This window comes from Bos javanicus, chromosome 21 (assembly GCF_032452875.1).
Source record: "Bos javanicus breed banteng chromosome 21, ARS-OSU_banteng_1.0, whole genome shotgun sequence".
Lineage (NCBI taxonomy): Eukaryota > Metazoa > Chordata > Mammalia > Artiodactyla > Bovidae > Bos > Bos javanicus.
Window position 1 is genome coordinate 60,156,876 of NC_083888.1, and position 21,987 is coordinate 60,178,862.

The 21,987-nt window shown below is 47.4% G+C and overlaps 1 protein-coding gene across 1 annotated transcript in view; it reads left to right on the forward strand.

The window, feature by feature from the left end:
• The first annotated feature begins 1,213 nt into the window (after positions 1-1,213).
• Positions 1,214-21,987, forward strand: part of C21H14orf132 (chromosome 21 C14orf132 homolog) — a 57,767-nt gene continuing 36,993 nt past the window's right edge. Inside the window, exons 1-3 of the mRNA XM_061394172.1 lie at positions 1,214-1,298; positions 3,400-3,474; positions 3,921-4,555. Of these exons, the coding sequence (XP_061250156.1) occupies positions 1,214-1,298; positions 3,400-3,474; positions 3,921-4,555 (795 nt within the window). The remainder of the gene's footprint in view (positions 1,299-3,399; positions 3,475-3,920; positions 4,556-21,987) is intronic.

Genomic DNA, 21,987 nt, shown 5'->3' on the forward strand with positions numbered 1-21,987 from the left:
TGGGATTCTCATACACTATTGGTGGGAACACAAAATGTGTGAAACACTTGGAAAACAGTTTGGCAGCTAATGATAAACATACAAGTAAGCAGTTCCTTTCTCAGGTTTTTACCCAAGAAAATGAAAACAAAATGCTTATACAGCGACTTGTGCACAGAAGTTCACAGGTGCTTTATTCATAACAGCTCACAGCTCAGCCAAGAAGAATGGACAAACAAGCCGGGATACATCCATACATAAGATGCTTTTCAGAAAAAAAATGGAACTACCCATACATGCAACACTATGAATCAGTCTCAGAAACATTACGCTTAACGAAGGAAGTCCAACAAAGAAAAGGGTACAATCGATAAGATACCATCTGTAGAAAAATCTAGAAAAGACAAATCTGATCTGCAATTATGGAAACGTGATCAGTGTTTGCCTGAGGCTGGAGCTGGGGGCTAGGGATTGACCGCAAAAAAGACAAGAGGGAATTTTTGGGGGAGAGTGGAACGTTCTATATCTTGATCATAGTTCTGGTTCCACGGGTGTGTATCAAGATTCATCAACCTGTGTATATAAATCGGGTACATTTATGTAAGTTACACCTCAATAGAGTGTCTTAAAAACACTTTAAAAAGCCTGACTTAAAAGTTCGGGCTTTTGCTGACAACCCATCCTCTGGTCATCCTTGTCACTATGAGTGTGGTAACAGAAGAATGTTTTGTTAAAGGACAGGGTGATTAAATAGTTCTGTTCACCTCCAGGGCATGGTGGGTGTTAAAAATGGACGCAAGAGGGGCTTCCTTGGCGGTCCACTGGTTAAGAATCCACCTGCCGATGCGGGGGACATGGATTTGATCCCTGGTCTGGGAGGATCCCACATGCCTTGAGGCAGCTGAGCCCGTGTGCCACACCTACGGTGCCTGTGCTCTAGAGCCTAAAAACCACATCTACTGAGTCTGCCCCCCACAACCACTGAAGCCCCGTGCTCTAGAGCCGTGCTCCCCAACAGGAGAAGCCACCACAGTGAGAAGCCTGCACACCGCAGCTAGAGAAAGACCACACGCAGCAACGAAGACCAGGCACAGCCACAAATCATAATTAATAAATACAGTCAAAAACCGACTTACGATTGGTGGGCCCGTGCCTGTTCTTTTGATTAGAGATGAAGGGACTAGGGCCCAGAGAGCAGGAAAGACTCATCCAAGAAGACACACTTGACGTAGGTATGGCCTACAGGGTGTCCCTTCTCTTTCTTCAGAGCCCAGTCCTGGGAGAGGTCTGTGTTCCCCTGAGCAAGGCCACGCCTACAGGTAACTGCACAAACCTTTTGTCTGTAGAGCATCTTCTAGATGAGCCGCTGGTCCAAGTGTTACCTAGAGTGTGTGGATCTGGCTGCTCACTGCTCAGAAGCCAATAAACAGGCCAGGCTGGTGGAAAGGAAAGTTTATTTCAAATGCCGGCAGCTGGGGGAGGGGGAGGGTGGCAGACATCTGTCCAAAGGCCGACTCCCCTCCACCTGGCAACCAGCAGGGTAAGAGCTCTTATAGACAGAGTGTGGGGGGGCGGGCTATATGCAGAAATAGCACAGTCATCTCTGACAGTCATCTTCAAATTGGTCACCAGTGGTCTGACCAGCGTCAACTTGGTTGTTCTAGGTGCAGTTAATCATCAGTTCTAGGGTCTATTTTTTCCCCATTTCTCTGAAGCCAATTCTGAGAACTGTGGCAGTTCATGTCCTGTGTACAGTTTGGTCATCATGTACTTAATTTCTCCACCTGGAGTTTTAGTATCTATAAGACAGCTCACAGGATATGGCTTAGAATATTATCTATAGCCCTTGGAAAGAACTAAAGTTCCTTGACTATGCTTAATGAGTATGTTATTATTATTTAGTCTCCTTTGAAGATTTTCCTTTGTTTTCCCATTTCTCACTTCTCTTGATCAAATTTATTCTTTGACCAAAGTTTTCCACAGAGAAAAGGCAGGCAGAGAATATGGTATGGAGGGCCAAGGACCACAGGGCCCTGTTCTGCTTCACAAGTATGCCGTCATCACAGAGCAGTGACGGTACAGGAGAGTGAGCCCCGCTTTCCAGCTGGCACCACCTCGTGCTGGTCTCCCCACCTTCATCATTGCTTTGCTCACCTCCTGGGGTCCTCATGAGAACATGGAAACGTGGATGTCTGCTCTCAACAGTCTTACTGAACCTAGATGTCTGGTCAGGGCTATAAAGCACAAAGCAAGGAAATAACAAACAGATCAGAAAGGAATAAGTAAAATGGTTCCTATTTGCAGATGACATAATTGTCTACACAGAAAATCCCAAGAAATTTATACAGAAAAAAATTCCAAGAACTAATAAGTTCTAGGTTCTAGGATACCAGACAAACAAAAAAAAAACCAATAATATCATATTAGCAATGAACACATGAACAATAAAATGAAAAGTACAATACATAAAAATTTACAATCACTAAAAAAAGGAAAGAAAAGGAAGAAATGTTTAGATGTGCATTTAGCAAACATATCCAGGCTTTGTATACTGTAAACTCTACAACACTGATGAAAAAAAATCAAAGAAGGTCTAAATAAATGGAGACACATACTGTCTTCATGGACTGGAAACCTAACATACTAAAGGTGTAATTTCCCCAAAATCTGATACAGAATAATGTTTAATCAGCTATCTGAGCATCCTATGGCCCAGTGAAGTTGACGGCTGTGGTCAGAATAGCGATACTGTAGGGATAGACAGGGAAGCCAGCGTGCTACAGTCCATGGGGTTGCAAAGAGTCAGACTGAACAGCAACAAAAGAACTAGGACAGACAAGCCATAAATGAGCCCACACCTGGACCGAAAACTTGACAAACTTGGTGTCACCGATCATCACCAATCAAAACAGGCTGGACTGGTTCATAAAAGGGATGGGATAATAGGGTATTAACATGGGAAAGGTGAAATTGCTGCCTTAACCCAGACCAAAAAATAATCAGTAAGAAAAGGGCTGAAATATGAAAACACAAAATTAAAGTTAAAAACTAGAGTATCTCTATGATTTCAAGTTGGGAAGGCATTTCTTCCACAAGGGTCAACTCTAAAGTTAAGTATTAATAAACTCAATTAAAATGAAGAACTGTGTTAATGTCTCTTCTTATAAGGGCACTAATCCCATTATGAGAGCTCCACGCTCATGTCCAAGTGACCTAATTGCTTCTCCCTCACTTCCAAATACTATCAGATTGGGGATTAGGGTGAATTTTGGTGGCACAGAAACATTGTCAGTAAGGCGCTGGTCCCATTCCCTTGCTAAACTGTGGTCTGTGCTGCCGCCATGGGGTCGGGGGTCGGGGGTTGGCAGGGTGTGTGTGTGTTGCGGGGAGGAGGCTTGTTCCTTGCATGACCTTCTCCAGGACAGCTGTGCAGGCAGCTGGACCAGAACCAGCAGCAGCAGCAGCAGCAAGGACTCGGCACAGGTGTCAGCACAGGTAACACACAGCCTATTCCCTACCAGGGAGCCCTTTGAGAAGGACAAAACTCCCACCTTCTCGTCTGTGTTCCAGCCACCAGGTCAGGGTATCACACAGACATGCACACACAAGGGATAAGCCCCTTCTGGCATCTCTGCTACCATCCTCATCTGAGCTATGGCATGGGCTCAGCTTGGGATATTGTTGAAGGTAAGGAAAGATAGAAACAGAGCTGTAAGGTATCAGTTGTGCGAGGTGCACACTGTGCAATTCTAGAAGGCATCATTCACAGCTGAGTCTCCGTTATGCTATTAGCCACGTTGAAGCTCACATTTATTGAAGACACTATGTCCCAGATACATGATCTCATTAAATTCTCTGCTTGTTTTCTTCCTTTTACAGACGATGAAACCCAGGCTCAGAAAGCCACTCCCTTGCCCAAACGGCAAAAGCAGAGCTATGATTTAAACCTCCTTCTGACCAGCTTCAGAGTCCCCAGGACACTGGACTCTGGGCACAGGGTTGGCACAAAAATCTGTTAACCCTGACCCTGGCGAGCCAGCCCCATAAAAGCCCTGCTGGCCGCCCCTGGGGCTTGGGCGCCACAGCACGGGGCAGGGTGCCCAGGGCGCTGGACTCGGATTCAGCGCTGGCTCTTGCAAGGACCAGACACGGGACCTCGGGCCTCAGCAGGCCCCTGTGCCCACTACTTCGCACCCCTCCCCGCAGGGAAGCGAGTGGGAGCGCTCCAGGGGTTCCGCCGAGTCCCGCCCTCGGGGGCGGGGCTGGGAGCGGTCACGTGGAGGGGCGTCCAGTTCCCCCGCCCAGCCCGAGCCCCGCCCCGCCCCCAGGCTCCAAGCCCCCCACCCGCCCTCCACCAGCCGAGAGCTCAGAGCCAGAGCAGGGCACCGCGCGGGCTCGGGACCGGCCGCCACCACCCAGCTGCCGAGGGTGCCTCGCGGTTTCAAGAACCCCTGCTCGCTGCGTGGCCTTCTCTGGCCAGCTGTGCGGGCGGCTGGACAGCAGCGGCAGCGACAGCGAGGACTCGAGCGCGGGCGGCAGCAGCGACACCATGGATCTGTCCTTTATGGCCGCACAGGTAAGGGGTCGCCTTCCACGCGCGCCTCGGGCAGCCAAGTTTGAGCAGGTTCGGGGCCACGGTCTCGCCCTCCCCTCCGGGGCTGGGCGCGCCGGGAGGGGTCAGGCCAGGAGGTGGCGCCCGCCGGCGATCCGAGTCCCGGTCCTTTGTCCGGAGCTGGCATCGCCACCTGGTGCGCGCGTCTGGGGCTGCGAGCGCGGCTCCCAGGGGTGGGGCCGGCCTGAGCTCCCCGCGTCGACCTGAGCTCGGGGCCTGGGCAGCAGTCCTCTCCCGGCCCATCCCCAACCCGCGGGGTCCCCCTTCCGTTGCCCCAGAGCCCTTCAAGGCGAGGCAGCCCCAGATCCGTGCGAGCCCGGGTTGGGCAGGCAACCTGGCTCTTCCCCATTCTGTTTCTTTCCGAGGCGCCGGGTAACCTGCCACTTGCTCTGACCTCCGGCGCCTCCCACCTCACTTTTCTCGCCTTTGATGGAGACCACAGACTGTAGCCCGAAGAAGGCGGCGAGACCCGCTATGTGACCCGCCAAGAGCCAGAGCTTAGAGTACAGCAGCGGCTCTATCCTTGTTTTGCTTCGTGCTGAGTCTGTAGCCTTGAGTGCCGGGCGCGATTGTTCTTTCCTCGGCACAGAACAGGTTCCCAGTGGCAGACAAAACAGATGACCTCTCATCGCTTGGTTTTGCTCCAGGAGAATCCCCCGGAGCCTTGATCGTGGAGTGTCGTTTGGTGCCTTAACTGTGAAGCCAGAACAAAGGCAAACGCCTGCTTTCCAGAGCTGTCTGTGGCCTTTCGGAGTTGCAGTCTGGTTCTCGGGAAGGTTCACCGCGTTTGGGTTGGGGAGTAAGTCCCCATGTACCGAGTTCAGACGTTGCACCTTCTGCCAGGTTGGTTATGTTGAGAGTCCAGTGGCAAGAAGGACCCCCAGGTTCCCTTTGTCCCCTGGGTATGTGGCAGGAGCCCCGCTGGCTGCTGTTTACTTTGCCAGGGAATGGCGTTTCAGAGGATATCTCCCTTTCCCCCCAAACTTCACCCTGGTGGAGGCCTCTTTAAAAAGTAACAGCACAACCTAGGCTATGGGGACAGTGAGTCCCCAATGCAGGTGATAATGGGTGCAGAATTCCCCAGGTTGGCTAAAGGGAACCCAGATTCCAGCTCTTGGCAGCCTCTTTACAGGTTTTCCATAATGCCAGTTGCTTTCATGAGCCATGCTTGTCTTTTTTTGCCTAATTTTCTATCTCTTATTTCTAAATGCATGTTTAGAAATATTGTCTCATGGACATCATTTTAGGCAGTGGTGATGGTAGCTGTGTGGTGACTGATGAGACTTCACCACGTTTATTTCTGCAGGGGAGAGGGGCTCACACAATGTACCTCTGCCTCCCCCTCTCGTGGTTTAGTTGCTAAGTCGTGTTCGACTCTTGCAACCTCATGGACTATAGCCCCCCAGGCTCCTCTGTCCATGGGATTTTCCAGGCAAGAATACTGGAGTGGGTTGCCATTTCCTCCTCTAGGGGATCTTCCCGATCCCGGGATCAAACCCTGGGATTGAACCCCAGTCTCCTGCACTGCAGGCAGATTCTTTACCGACTGATCCCCTCTAGAGCCCACCAAACAGCTGACATTGCCATGGTTACAGGATAAATTGATTACTGCTAACCCTAGGACTGGCTGAAGCTTTAGGAGTTGCTATGGTAACTTGACAAAATAAACTGGGCTTTTCAACACCTACAGGCAGAGCCTGCTCAGAGGTTGAGCTCTGTTTTTTTCTTTTTTGTTTACAATTCATGTTTAATGTGGTCAGTTTATTTCTGAGGACGGATGTTTGGGCATTGTTACTGCTCAGTCCTGAGCTAGCTGCAAGGACAGAAACATGAAGTGCCATCAAATGTGGAAAGACATTTACTGAGCACCTGCTCTGTGCCAGACATGGACACTTGCATACTTGATTATAGTAAATTCTAACACGTCTGACAAGTCTATGACGTTGGTATTGTTGTCTGCATTTTATAGATCGGGATACCACACTTAAGTGAAATGAAGCAACTTCATTTAAAAAACAATTTCAAAAAAAAAAAAAATTTCATTGGGTTAGCAGTAACCCAGGACACATCATTAGCAAGGAGGAACATGGGTTTCAAACCTGGCTCTGAGGATTTGCAAAGCTGCTAGATTGTCCACCTTATTGCTTCCCTCCCCCTGAGAAAGACACAAAATAAGGGACTAGGCAGACATATTTACAGATGGCTCTTCTCTTCTCCAAGCTTCCCAGGTAGCTCAGTGGTAAAGAACTCACCTGCCAATGCAGGAAGCACAAGAGACATGGGTTCGATCCCTGGGTCAGGAAGATCCCCTCGAGGAGGGCATGACCACCCGCTCCAGTATTCTTGCCTGGAAAATCCCATGGACAGAGGAAGCCTGGGAAGCTATAGTCCATGGGGTCTCAAAAGAGTTGGACATAGCTTAGCGACTGAACAACAACAGCCGCAGCACTTATGCTTGGTCACAGTGTGTGCTCAGCGCAAGCTGTGGGTGTGCAGTGACCACCAGGTGGGTGCGTGTGTGACCAAGCTGCTGTCCCCACACATCAGCAGGGGGCAGTTGGACAGAGACACGAGAATGCCTCCATCCACTTGTTCGGCTAATGCTGAGTGCTGGCCTGATGGATGCCAAGCTCCGTGTCAGGCACTGGGACGGGGATTCTGGGGGAGCACTTGAATAGGATGTACATTTTCTTTCTGGACCCTTGGAGAGCAGTGGAGAATGCCAGACCAGGCCATTCCCAGATACAGCGGCCAAAATGCCTGTCATATAATAGACCCTCCATAAGCATCTGTGAGATGATTGGAAGAGGGTAAGACAAGATGTATGTACTCGAAAAGACGATCACAGGAAAAGACAGTGAATTGGAGGGGCCACATGCCCCCGCCCCTGAACACCTGCTCATCAGTTCTTGAGCCTGGGGGTTCTGATGGATGAGAACTAGAGGCAGATTCCCCCCAGTGGGCCTGGGAATAAAGGTATTCTAAACAGAGAGGCACGGAACTTCCCTGGTGGTCCAGTGGTTAGGAGCTGGTGCTTTCACTGCCATGGGCTGAGGTTCAGTCCCTGGTCAGGGAGCTAAGATCCTGAAAGCCATGCGGTGCGACCAAAAAAAAAAAAAAAAGGCAGAGAGGCATGGAGACAGGAAAGCCCAGAACGTATTCACAGAATCCTTCAGGAAGCTGGAGGGTAGCGGGTATCGTAGAATTGGGAGAGAGAGGCCAGGACCTGGTGGCAGAAGGTACTGACTGCCTGGGATGAGAAGTTCACACTGAAGCAGGAGACAGTGGGAGCCATGGTAGGTGACTGAGCACGAATGGTCTCTAACTGAACAGCGCCCTGGGAAGACCTCAGCCTCAGCAGAGCCCAGAGCTGGAGGGATGGATGGAGTAGAAAGCGCACACCTGTTTGAGTCACTGATGGAGTAGAAGAAACCACATCCTTGTGACTCCAAACCCCAAGTCTGTCTCCCTTCGCCAAGTTGTGAAATATGATTTCTCTTTGTGGCTTAAAAAATATCTGGAGGATACACACCATTTTAGATTAACACCCCTCTCAGAAGTTAAGCATCAAGAAGACACTGTTGTTGGATGTACAAGAGTGGACGTCAGTTATCCAGCAGATCCTCTTATGCAGAGGCACCCTCCCTAGTGCGTGTACATGGGGCTGTGGGTCTGGGTTTAGAAGATGCTGTGGGTTCTGAAGACATAAAGACTCAGCTCGCTCCTGAACCTTGGAAGCACTCTGCTGTCCTTTTCCCCAACCCTGAAAACACCCCAGCCCCTCTCTACACAGTCCCTGGGTCCCTGGAGATTCTAGAAGGTTGAACGGTGAACAGGGGTGTATGTTTTTCTATGGCCAGAGATGGCCAGAAGAGGAAGGCTACCCAGACCCCTGGTAGCCGGGAGGAGGGGAGAAGCACAGATCTTGAAGACCTATCCTCAGAGCCCTGTGTTGGCAATGGGTAGCCTGTCTCCAAAAACGGCCCCAACCATTCCTTCCCTACCTCCTGGAGGCGCCTGCTGGCTACCCATTAGGGGGTGGGAGATCTGAGTCCCTCCCTTTGATCTGAGCCCGGCTTAGTGACTTTTCTGACCAAGACAAGTAGTGTGAGTGACATTCTGAGATGAGCTTGTAAGGAACCTGCAGCTTCTACCTGGGACTCTTGGAGCGCTTGCTCTGGAGTAAGTCCTTGAGCTTCCGTCATGCATGAAATGTGGAGATACTGAGACAGCCAGACTGAGGAAAGGGAAGGAACACTTAAGGGACCTACTGTGTGCTGGGCCAACACATGGAATGAACTAGAGGTACAAGGAGCCCTGTTCACATGTTTCTAGGTTGTGACCCCCTATAGAAAAAAACAGGCCTAGGGCATAAGAACTCGCTTTTATTTTTGTCTTCTGTTGTCCCTACAGTGACGAATCTAAACCCTGGAGTTCCCAAATGTTGCGACCGTTAGAATCACCTGGAAACTTTTAAGAGTCCTGCTGCCCAGATCCCTCCCTAGACACTCCCATCCAAGTCTGGAGCTGGGACCCAGCATCAGTATTTTATTGTCATCCCCTAGCTGCTCCCAGTGTGCAGTCAAGGTTGAGACCTGGGCCTGAAACCCACACTGTAGGGCTGTTCCCCTCCCACCTCTCTGGATGGAGCAAATCTTTGGCTCTCTGGTCCCTGTTAGGTCATAAAAAGCCATGTTGTCCCTGGAAGTCACTTCAGTATCAGTTCAGCAAATTCAAATGTTGAGGCCCAGAATAATGGGAACTTGCTCCAAAATAGAGATCCTTATTTGCGATTAGCAGATACAAACTATTATGCAGAGAATGGGTTAACAATGAGGTCCTACTGTTATAATACAGGGAAGTATATTCAATACTGTTATGAACCTTAATGGAAAAGAATATGAAGAAGGATATCTATCTGTCTATCTATCTGTGTATCTATATCTCAATCATTTTGATGTACAGCAGAAACTAACACAGTATTGTAAATAAAATTTAAAAGAAGAAAAATTAAAATTGAGGTTCTCCCTTCTTCCAGACCACCACTGCCGCAGGTGGGACATTTGGAGCCGGAGTGGGTGCCTTTATTATTCTCAAGGTACAGGCAGGGAGGAGATGGAGAGAAAGAGTGGTTCGGCTGACAGGCAGGGGAGCCAGGAAGGGAGCCTCGTCTGCTGACCACAGACCTGTCCTTCCCGTCCCAGAGCAGTCCAGATGCTGGGGGACAGGGGGGACCCAAGACCCTCCATGGATCAGCTTCAGGGAATCATCAAGCCTCCAAGGAACATGAAGTATCATGATCAGATACATTTTGAAACAAATTCTTAAATCTGTATTCATTCCTATGGCTGCCGTAACAAATGACCATAATCCGGGTAACTTAAAACAACAGAAATGTAATCTCTCCCAGTTCCGGAGGCTCCAAGTCCAAAGTCAAGGTGTTGACAGGGCTGTGGTCTCTTCGAAGGCTCCCAGGAGGACAATCCCAAGCCTGTCTCTTAGCTTCATGGTCTGCAATCACTGTGTCCATGGCTGGCAGCCACACACTGGTCTCTACCTCCGTGGTTACCTGGCCCTCTCCCCATGTCTCTGCGTCTCTTCTCTTCCTCTTCTCAGCACACTAGTCATATTGGACTAGGCCCACCCTACTAATGTCACCCTCACTTGAGAGCATCTGCATAGATCTTATTTTCAGTTCAGTTCAGTCGCTCAGTCCTGTCCAACTCTTTGTGACCCCATGGACTGCAGCACGCCAGGCCTCCCTGTCCATCACCAACTCCCGGAGTTTACCTAAACTCATGTCCATTGAGTCGATGATGCCATCCAACCATCTCATCCTCTGTCACCCCCTTCTCCTCCAGCCTTCAATTTTTCCCAGCATCAGGGTCTTTTCAAATGAGTCAGCTCTTCGCATCAGGTGGCCAAAGTATTGGATTTTCAGTTTTAACATCAGTCCTTCCAATGAACACCCAGGACTGATCTCCTTTAGGATGGACTGGTTGGATCTCCTTGCAGTCCAAGGGACTCTCAAGAGTCTTCTCCAACACCACAGTTCAAAAGCATCAATTCTTCTGTGCTCAGCTTTCTTTATAGTCCAACTCTCACGTCCATACATGACTACTGGAAAAACCATAGCCTTGACTAGACGGACCTTTGTTGGCAGAGCAATGTCTCTGCTTTTGAATATGCTGTCTAGGTTTCAAGTAAGTTCAAATTCACAGGTCCTGGGAGTTAGGACTTCACTATATCTTTGGGGGAGGCATAATTTAACCTATAATAGCATATTTTTAAAATTTTTATTTATTTTATTATGTTTTGGTTGCACTGGGTCTTCGTTGCTGCATGGGCTTTCTCTAGTTGCGACGAGCGGGGCTACTTTTCCTTGTAGTGCTCGGGCTTCTCATTGTGGTGGCTCCTCTTGTTGAGAAGGCTCTAGGCACATGGGCTTCAGTGGCTGTGGCCTGCAGGCTCTGGAGCGCAGGCTCAGTAGTTGTGGCCCGTGGTCTGAGTTGCTCCCCGGCATGTGGGATCTTCCTGGACCAGGGATTGAGTCCATGTCCCCTGCATTGGCAGGAGGATTTGTATCCTCTGTGCCACTAGGGAAGCCCTAAAATAGGGTCTTAAGATCCCTAAAGAGTGCAGTCTTGGTTCCTGTGTTAGTGAGCCCTGGTCTTTGAGAGGCAGTGGAAAGATCACTTCTCTAAACCTCAGTTTTCTCCCCTGTGAAATGGGGACACAATGCCTTCCTCGTGGAACTGTTCATCTAGTCATTCAGCAAACATCTCCTGTGTGGCAGGCCCTCCCCCTGGAGCACTGAGGGGCAGAGGGTCACAGGCCCTGCCGTGTGATAATGTGACAGGCTGGAGTAAACGCAGTTGCCCTGTACCCCAGAAGAGGCATCTCCTCCAGCTTAGGGGTTCAGGGAGGCTTCCGGAGGTCCCAATTGAGCTGAGTTTGAAGGATGCATAGCGGGTTATGTAGACAAAGGAGTGAGGACCCTCCAGGCTGGGGCAATGACGTGACACGGATGGGACTTGAACGGTGTCTCTTGTTGGGAATGAGGGGTGCAAGCACTTATTCCTTTGGGCCGAGCAGCAGGTCGTGGGGCAGTGGAGATAAAGCCAGCGGGCAGGGAAGGGGGGACTGGAGCCAGGTGGGTGGACTCATGGAGTGGAGCAAGATGGGGTGGGGGACTGCGGTGACCCGGGGCAGGGTCCTGGCCTGGACAGGTAGCAGCCCTGAGCTCCCGGAGTGTGCTCGTGCTGTGCAGACACACAGGCCGGGGGCTGCAGGTGCTTGTGGGTGTTTTAAGAAAACCGAAAACGCCGATGCTTCCAAGCAGTCTGGATTTTCCAATGTCGACAGCTAATTAAAATCTTTCTCTTAATTGGAATATAATTGCTTTACAATGTTGTGTTAGTTTCTGCTGTACAGCGAAGTGAATCACCTACATATGTACATATATCCCCTCCTTCCCCTCCCCGCCCCACCCCTCTAGATCATCACAGAGCACCGAGCTGAACTCCCTGTGCTGCACACAGCAGCGCCAGGGACTGGCTTCGTGGAAGACCGTGTTTCCATGGATGGGGTGGGAGTGGGGGAGGCTGCCGGCGGTGGGGCGCAGCGGATGAAGGTGTGAAGGTTCGCTCGCTCACCCCACCTCCTGCTATACAGCCTGATTCCTAACAGGCTGCGGACTGGTACTACTTGCTAGGCAGCAGGTTCCCACTCGTTGTCTATTTTACACATGGTGGTGTATTTATTGGGCTTCCCTGGTGGCTCAGAGGGTAAAGTATCTGCCTGCAATGCGGGAGACCTGGGTTTGATCCCTGGGTCAGGAAGATCCCCTGGAGAAGGAAATGGCAACCCACTCCAATACTCTTGCTTATGTCAGGCCTAATCCCCCAATTCAACCGACCAACCATGAAGTGATCTGTTTTAATTACTTATTGCTTTCCCTGGTGGTTCAGCTGGTAAAGAATCTGCCTGCAATGCAGAAGACCTGGGTTCGATCCCTGGGTTGGGAATATCCCCTGGTGAAAGGAAAGGCCACTCACTCCAGTATTCTGGCCTAGAGAATTCCATAGACTGTATAGTCCATGGGGTCGCAAAGAGTCAGACATGACTGAGCGACTTTCACTTCAATATAATTTCAGCTAGTTCGTGGCTTAAAGCAATCATTTCATTCATGGGACCAGAATTTGGAAAGAAGTGGGCTGGGCAGTTTGTGCTCTGATGGTGTCATCTGTGGCCGCGGGGCTGAAGTCTAGACGTGCATCACAGCTTTCCTTGTGTGTCTAACACCGTTGTGCAGCCTGACCCTTCTCTGCACTTGGACTTTCATCCTGCAAATGTTTCTTTAGGCAGGTGGGGCTCCTCCCACCCCTCCCCACATGGTGGTCTCGGGGTCATTGCCTGGTACTGCCTTCCCTCTCCAATCAGCATTCCCAGGGGGACCCTACGAAGTTTCTTATGTTCCAGATTTGGAAGTCCCAGAATGTCACAAACTGCACATTCATTTGGTCAAGAAAATCCTGAGTGCAGCCCAGATTGAAGGACAGGAGAATCAGAATCCACCTCTCATGTAGAAAGTAGCACACACACCCGGGGGGAAAGGATGGATGGCAGACATCTTTGGAGGCAGGCTACACCCGGACCAAACAGAATAGGTTTGTGAACTGGATTCATCCTGGGACTGCCAGTGCAGTAAGGATCTCTAGACTAGACAGATGTGTGTAGAGCTTGGCAACACCTTGTACATTTCCAAGCCCAGGAGAGAAGTAGATTATTGCTAAGTAACTAGACCAAAACTTTATCAGGCTGAACCGTATGAAGTTGCTGATATTTGACCATTTTGACCTACAAAGTGACAATTTCTTATCGTTCAGCCTATTAGGTACTAACTAGAAAGACAGTAAGTTATTTTGGTTTGTTTTGATATTAATTACATGCTAAGTTTATTTTTTATATTTGTTTTAATTTTTAAAATTAATGGTTTAACTTTCTATTTTGCACTGGGGTATAGCGACTAACAATGCTGTGCCAGTTTCAGGTACGCGGTGAAAGAACTCAGCCCTACATGTACAGGTATCCGTTCTCCCCTAAACCCCCTCCCATCCCGGCTGCCACATAACACTGGGCAGAGTTCCGTGTGCTATACAGTAGGTCCTTGTTGGTTATGCATTTTAAACATAGCAGTGTGTACATGACCTTCCCAAACTCCCTAACAATACCTTATCCCCATCCTTCCCCCAGTCAACCATAAGTTTGTTCTCTAAGTCTGTGAGTCTCTTTCTGTTTTCTAAGTTCGTGATCACTTTTTTTTTTGCTTCCACGTATAAGAGACCTTGTCCACTGTTTTTCCTTCTCTGTCTGACTTAATTTCACTCAGTGTGACAACCTCTAGGTCCATCCACATCGCTGCAAGTGACAGTCAGTTTTTTGCTTTATGGAGGGCAAAGGGCTGTGAAACCTAGGAAAGGAGGGTCACTGCCTGCTGGGGAGACTTGAGGGGGCTTCCTGGGTTTGAGGACCATGGGCCTCCCCACCGCTGTCTCCCTCCGTAGCCCAGCTGTTAGAAGCTTGTCCTTGCTGGTGGGAAGACACAGTCACATCTGGATGGATCTTCCCTTGGGTGGGTCTTTCTAGAAGACAGATGCATGATCTAATCGTAGCTGAGATGCTGATACATCCACTTCCATCCCCTCTTCTCCCACCCTGCCTCCCCTGGGACCTGGAGATGCTCACAGTTAGTTTGTATTTTAATCATTTTTCACAGAAGGGGAAAAAAAAAAACCCCACAAAAGGCTTCTGGTCAAGCTGAAGAGATGAGTCTGTTATCTCTTGAAATGGTCATAGCTATACTCAAAGGCCTGAGGGAGCATTCTGAAAGATCTGCAGGAAGCCAGCAGAAGTTTCCCCTCCCCAGAGGAGGCACGCGCTGCCCAGAGAATTCTAGGGAGTCTGGAAGTCTGCTGCTTAGAAAATGTTTTCCACAGCCAGTGACTGCTCCTTTTTCTTTAAGCAAGAATTATCATTAAAATACAAATTGTCTATCATCTCAGATGTTTTTAACCAAAGGGCTTGTCTTCGTGTGCTTTGAATTGTCATTTAAAAGATTTAAATATTTTATCATTTTAATTAGACTTGCCTCAGGAGAGCATATAGTGCTACAGTTTTGCAGCAGTGTAATGAGAAGTTAAGGAAGATGTAAAAATCTGTAATAAGTTTTGTAGACCAAATTTCTGGATAGTGTGCTAAGAGTCAGGATATTCCATCTGACTTGAAACAATTGCAGTTCCCAGAGCTGAGAGAGCCAGGACATTTGGAGATGGATTGCACATTTCCAACTGAACACTTGAGTGTTTGTGGAGCACCTGCTGTCTGCTCCGCCCAGCTTTGGGGGGTCTGAACCCAGCTCTTTCTACTCTGAGATGATGGAAACCCATCTCTGTTTACTCCACTCTGATTCTCTTCTCTCAAGATGTCACAGTACCTTCTCAACTTGTGCTCAGTTGCTTTACATTGCTGCCCTTTATCAAATGGTCAGGAAGTACCAGGCAGACCCTGGGTTGAATAAGACGTAGAATCTTACTTCCTAATCCTATGACAGCCCCAAGGAATAGGCCATTTTAAGGTCCATTTTATAGGTGAAGAAACTGAGGCTTAGTGAGGCAAAGTCACATGCCCAGGGCCACTGGAAGAATTCAGACTCAGATCTCTGTGCCTCTTCAGCTTATTTTTTTAAATCCAGTCTCATAATCTCTGCCTTCTGACTGGAGTGTGTGTAAACCACTTATATTTAATGTAATCGTCTATATGAAAAGTGAAAGTGTTAGTCACTCAGACCTGTCTGACTCTTTGTGACCCCATGGACTGTAGTCCACCAGGCTCCTCTGTCCATGGAATTTTCTGGGCAAGGATACTGTAGTGGGTAGCCATTCCCTTCTCTAGGGGATCTTCTGGACCCAGGGATTGAACCCAGGTCTCCTGCACTGCTGCTGCTGCTGCTGCTAAGTTGCTTCAGTCGTGTCTGACTCTGTGCGACCCCATAGACGGCAGCTCACCAGGCTTTCCTGTCCCTGGGATTCTCCAGGCAAGAATACTGGAGTGGGTTGCCATTTCCTTCTCCAGTGCATGAAAGTGAAAAGTCAAAGTGAAGTCGCTCAGTTGTGTCCAACTCTTAGCGACCTCGTGGACTGCAATCCTCTGTTCATGGACTTTCCAGGCAAGAGTACTGGAGTAGGGTGCCATCATATTCTTTACCATCTGAGCCACCAGGGAAGCCCGATTGTCTTCATAGTTGGGTTTAAATTTCCTATCTATCTCACTGTTTCCTATTGGTCCCATCTGTTCTTTGTTTCCCTTTCCCTCTCTTTCTGCCTTCTTTTGGATTCAATGAGAATTTAATTCTCCCCATGTTATCTCCTCTCTTGGCCTATTAGCTGTAACTGTTTTGTTATTTTGGTGGTTGCTTTTATAGGATTTATCTTTAGCTTATCACAGTCTATCTACAAGTGGTATTATGCCACTTAACATGCAGTGTAAGAACCCTATAACAATACACTTCTATTTCTCCCCTCTCAGCTTTTGTGGTATTAAATTAACTTTGCACATTTCATTTCTACATATGTTTTAAACCTCATGTTACATTGTTATTATTTTTTTTAAGTCAGTTACCTTTTAAAGGGATTTAAATAGTAAGGAAAAAACTTAAATATTTTCCCATATGGGTACTATTTCCAGTGCTCTTTATTGCTTTGTGTAGATCCGTATTTCCATGCGTTATCATTTTCTTTCTGCCTAAAAGACTTTCGCATTTCTAGTAGTGCAAAACGCTGGTGATGGATTCTTTCAGCTTTTGTGTGTCTGGGGAAACATGTCTTTTTTTGGCTTTCATATTTGTTTGAATGCATTTGTGTATTTGGCTGAGCCTGTGTTGGCTGCAGCGTGTGGGATCTTTGATGCTTGCTGCCTCACGCAGGATCTGTAGCTGCAGTTTGTGAACTTGTTAGTTGCAGCAGACGGGATCTCATTCCCTGACCGGGGACTGAACCAGGGCTCCCTGCGCTGAAAGTGCAGTGTCTTAGCTGCTGGGCCACCAGGGACGTCCCCTGGCTTTCCTATTTGAATACTTAGTTTTTACTGAGCATAGAATTCTAAGTTGACTGTTTTTCAGTGTTTTAAAAATATTGTTCCACCATCTTCTTGCTTCCACTCGTTCCACTGAGAAATCTGCTACCATCCTTATCCTGTTTCTTCCAGCATAATGTGCTTTTTTCCACCCCTTTAGCTGTTCACAGTTTTCTCCTTATTGATTTTGGGCGCTTTCATTATAATGTACCTTAGTGTAGTTTTCTTCATGCTGCTCATCTTTAGGGTTTGGGAGCTTCTTGTATCTGTGAGTTTATACTTTTCATCACAGTTCAGAAAGTTCTCTGCCATTCTTTATCTCCCCTCCTCCCAGTTTTATTAAGATATAGTTGGCATATGACATTGCATACTTTTAGGGTGTACAACACAATGATTTCATACATGTATATATTGCAAAAAAGATTACCACAATGAGTTTAGTTAACATCTGCCAATTCACATATTTACAGTTCTGTTTTTCTTGGGATGAGAACTTCTAAGATCTACTGTCTTAGCAACGTTTGTATATACAATGCAGTATTGCTAACTATAGTCACTGTCCTTGACATTACATCTCCAGAGCTTATTTATCTTATTTATCTTGTAACTGAAAGTCTGTACTTTTTAACTAACTTCATCCAGTTCCCCAGCCACCTGCCTTTGGAAAGCACCAGTCTGCTCTGTTTATATGTTTGTTTGTGTTTTTTTTTTTTTTCAAGATTCTATGTATAAGAGAGATAATACAGTATTTGTCTTTCTCTATCTGGTTTGTTTCACTTAGCATGATGCCCTCAAAGTCCTTCCAATGTGTCTCAAATGACAAGATTTCCTTCTTTTTCAATGTCTGAATTATATATATATATTATATAATCATATTACTAATAATATATGTACACACACTTGGGGCTTCTGAGATGGTGCTAGTGGCAAAGAATTGACTTTCCAATGCAGGAGATGCAGGATATGTGGGTTTGATCCATGGGTTGGGAAAATCCCCTGGAGTAAGAAGTGGCAACCCACTCCAGTACTCTTGCCTGGAAAATCCCATGGACGGAGGAGCCTGGAAGCCTGCAGTCCATGGGGTCGCTGAGGGTCGGACACGACTGAGTGACTTCAGTTTCACATTTCACTTTCCTGCATTGGAGAAGGAAATGGCAACCCACTCCAGTGTTCTTGCCTGGAGAATCCCAGGGACGGGGGAGCCTGGTGGGCTGCCGTCTATGGGGTCACACAGAGTCGGACACGACTGAAGCAACTTAGTAGTAGTAATATACAACTTAATTTTATTAATTAAATTAATTAATTTAATTAAATTTTTAATTTAATGTTTGAATCCCTGTGCTGTTTTCCATAGTGGCTGAACCAATTTACGTTCCCATTAGAGGTGCACAAGTAACCTATTTTCTGCACATCCTCAGCAACACTTGTTATTTCTGTTTTGGTACTAGTCATTCTAATAAGCACAAGGTGATGTCTCACTGTGGTCTGCTTTTCATTTCCCTGATGCTCTGTGATGTTAAACACCTTTTCATGTTCCTGTTAGCCATTTGAATATCTTCTTTGGAAAAATGCCTATTCAGGTCATTGCTCATTTTTAATTAGATTATTATTCTTTTACTACTCTGTTCTGAGTTTTCTATTATTTCTTTACACATTTTTCTGTTCCTCCCTCTCTCTTTTCTCCTTTGGTGGTTCTATTTATATGTATATTCAGTTTAGTTCAGTCACTCAGTCGTGTCCGACTCTTCGCAACCCCGTGAATTGCAGCACGCTAGGCTTCCTTGTCCATCACCAACTCCCGGAGTTACCCAAACTCATCTCCACTGAGTCAGTGATGCCATCCACCCATCTCATCCTCTGTTGTTCCCTTCTCCTCCTGCCTTCAATCTTTCCCAGCATCAGGGTCTTTTCAAATGAGTCAGCTCTTGGCATCAGGTGGCCAAAGTATTAGAGTTTCAGCTTCAACATCAGTCCTTCCAATGAACACAACAGGACGGATCTCCTTTAGGGTGAACCAGTTGGATCTCCTTGCAGTCCAACGGACTCTGAAAAGTCTTCTCCAACATCACAGTTCAAAAGCATCAATTCTTCGGCACTCAGCTTTCTTTATAGTCCATATCGCACATCCATACATGACTACTGAAAAAACCATAGCCTTGACTGGATGGACCTTTGTTGGCAAAGTAATATCTCTGCTTTTTGATATGCTGTCTAGGTTGATCATAGCTTTTCTTCCAAGGAGCAAGCATCTTTTAATTTCATGGCTGCAGTCACCATCTGCAGTGGTTTTGGAGCCCCAAAAATAAAGTCTGACACTGTTTCCACTGCTTCCCCATCTATTTCCCATGAAGTGATGGGACCAGATGCCATGATCTTCGTTTTCTGAATGTTGAGCTTTAAGCCAAGTTATCCACTCTCCTCTCTCACTTTCATCAAGAGGCTCTTTAGTTCTTCTTCACTTTCTACCATAAGGGTGGTGTCATCTGCCTATGGGTTATTTATATTTTTCCCAGCAATCTTGATTCCAGCTTGTGCTTCATCCAGCCCAGCATTTCTCATGATGTACTCTGCATATAAGTTAAATAAGCAAGGTGACAATATATAGCCTTGACGTACTCCTTTTCCTATTTGGAACCAGTCTATTGTTCCATGTCCAGTTCTAACTGTTGCTTCCAGACCTGCATACGGATTTCTCAAGAGGCAGGTCAGGTGGTCTGGTATTCCCATCTCTTTCAGAATTTTCCACAGTTTGAAGTGATCCACACAGCCAAAGGCTTTGGCATAGTCAATAAAGCAGAAATAAATGTTTTTCTGGCACTCTCTTGCTTTTTCCATGATCCAGCGAATGTTGGCAATTTGATCTCTGGTTCCTCTGCCTTTTCTAAAACCAGCTTGAACATCTGCTAGTTCATGGTTCATGTACTGTTGAAGCCTGGCTTGGAGAATTTTGAGCATTACTTTACTAGCGTGTGAGATGAGTGCAATTGTGCGGTAGTTTGAGCATTCTTTGGCATTGCCTTTCTTTGGGATTGGAATGAAAACTGCCCTTTTCCAGTCCCATGGCCACTGCTGAGTTTTCCAAATTTGCTGGCATATTGAGTGCAGCACTTTCACAGCATCATCTTTTAGGATTTGAAATAGCGCAACTGGAATTCCATCACCTCCACTAGCTTTGTTCATAGTGATGCTTCCTAAAGCCCACTTGACTTCTCATTCCAGGATGTCTGGCTCTAGGTGAGTGATCATACCACTGTGATTATCTGGGTCATGAAGATCTTTTTTATATAGTTCTTCTGTGTATTCTCGCCACCTCTGCTTAATATCTTCTGCTTCTGTCAGGTCCATACCGTTTATTATGCTAACTAATATAGTCTCACAACTCCCTGATGATTGTTCACTTTTTTAAAATCTTTTTTTCTGTTCGTGTTTCATTTTGGATAATTGTTACTGATGTGTCTTTAAAGTTCACCAACATTTTTTTTGTTAATATCTAATCTTTGCTAATCCCATTCAGTGTATTTTTTACCTCCGACATTGTAGTTCTCATGTCTAGAGGTTTAACTTGGGTCTTTTTAAAAATATTTTCATCCTCTTCTGAACATGTTCAGTTTTTCCCACAGCCCTTTGAACATATGGGATACCATTATAACAATGTTCAAATGTCCTCATATACTGGTTCTAAATTTGCTTCAGCTCTGGGCTGGTTTTGATTGATAGCTTTTCCTTCTCATGAATCACATCTTCCTGCTGCTTTTCATGCCTGATAATTTTTGATTGGATGCCAAACATTGTGAATTTCACCATGTTGGATGCTAGATGTTTTCGTAGTCCTGTAAATATTCTCAAGCTTTGTTCTGAGATGCACTTACATTACTTGGAAACAGTTTGATCCTTTTGGGTCTTGCTTTTAAGATGTGTTAGGCAGGACCAGAGCCATTTTTAGTCCAAGAGTAATATTTTCCCATTACCGAGGTGAGGCTGCTCTGAGTGTTCTTCTCAATACCCTGTGAATTATGAGAGTTTTCAAAATGGCTGGTGGAAACAGATTCTATTTCTGGCCTGTATGAATGCCAGGCATTATTCCCTGTCATCTTTTCTGGTGATTCTTTCTGCTGCCTTGGGTGTTTTCGTCACACACCTGTGCTCACCAGTCCTCTGCTAAATGTTTGAGTGGTCTTTTTACAGATCTCTGTCCAGCTCTCTCCTCTCCACCCTCTGCCTCCTGGTTCTCCAGCTGCCCCCAGGCTGCCCAGACGCTCAGTCCCATCTCTTCAGTGCCAGAGTCCACCGCCTGGATTCCCCTTTCCTGCTCCGCTGCCTGGAAACTTCCCAGGCGGTAAACACAGTCAAAGGCGGGGCTTTCTTGCCTTGCTTCCCATCTGTCAAGGTCACTGTCCCTCACTGCCTGATATCCAGTGTCTTGGAAAACATTTCCCTGCATTTTGTTTTTTTTTATTGTTTCCCTTGGGAGGGTAAGTCTAGTCCCTGTTACTCCATCTTGGCTGAAAGCAGAATTTTCTTACCCCTGTGTTTTTAACAAGTATGTTTCACCCCCACTCCTTTCCTCCCATCGGGGGAAGAGTAGTATAGTGCTAAGTCTGAATCTGGTCCCCGCTGTGGAACCTTGATCTGCACATCTCTCTTGTGAGTGCTGTAAAATGTAACCTCACAGGTGAGTCTCTGATACCAGACTTCGCCAGAACGTGCCTGGACTGCCCCAGTTAGTTCCTTTCTGCACCACTCTGCTGCTTGCGTTCCTTCAGCAAGTCCTGTGACAGAATACTCCACGGGATGTTGAGAGAGCCAGGTTGTCATCCAGGGCTTGAGTATTGCAGCTGGGAGGTGGGCAGCCTAATGAGCAGGGCCAGTTCCCTCTCGCCTCCATCCCAGGGACCTAGACTTGGAGGAGCCTCCTTCCCTGGGAGGATGAAAGTGAGGGGGTGGGGAGCAGGTTGCTCCAGCCCCAGGCCCACCCAGGGTAGCAGCCAGCAGCCGAAACTGTTAGTCCTCTCCAGACCCCATTACAGCTCCTTATCCATCTCCTCAACACAGAGCTCTCGGAGGTGATTAGAAATGTATTAAGGCTTGGCTTCCAGCAGCTTTGAGGGGGACCTCAGGGAGGTGACTAATGCATTCCCCAGCCCCCTGCACCCCCGCCTCTCTGCCCTGAGCTGAGGCTCTGCCGCCTGCATCTCCTGCCTGCTCCCTGACATCCTGCCAGCCCTTCTTCACTCCCACCAGAGATTCCACCTGGGCCCCGCTGC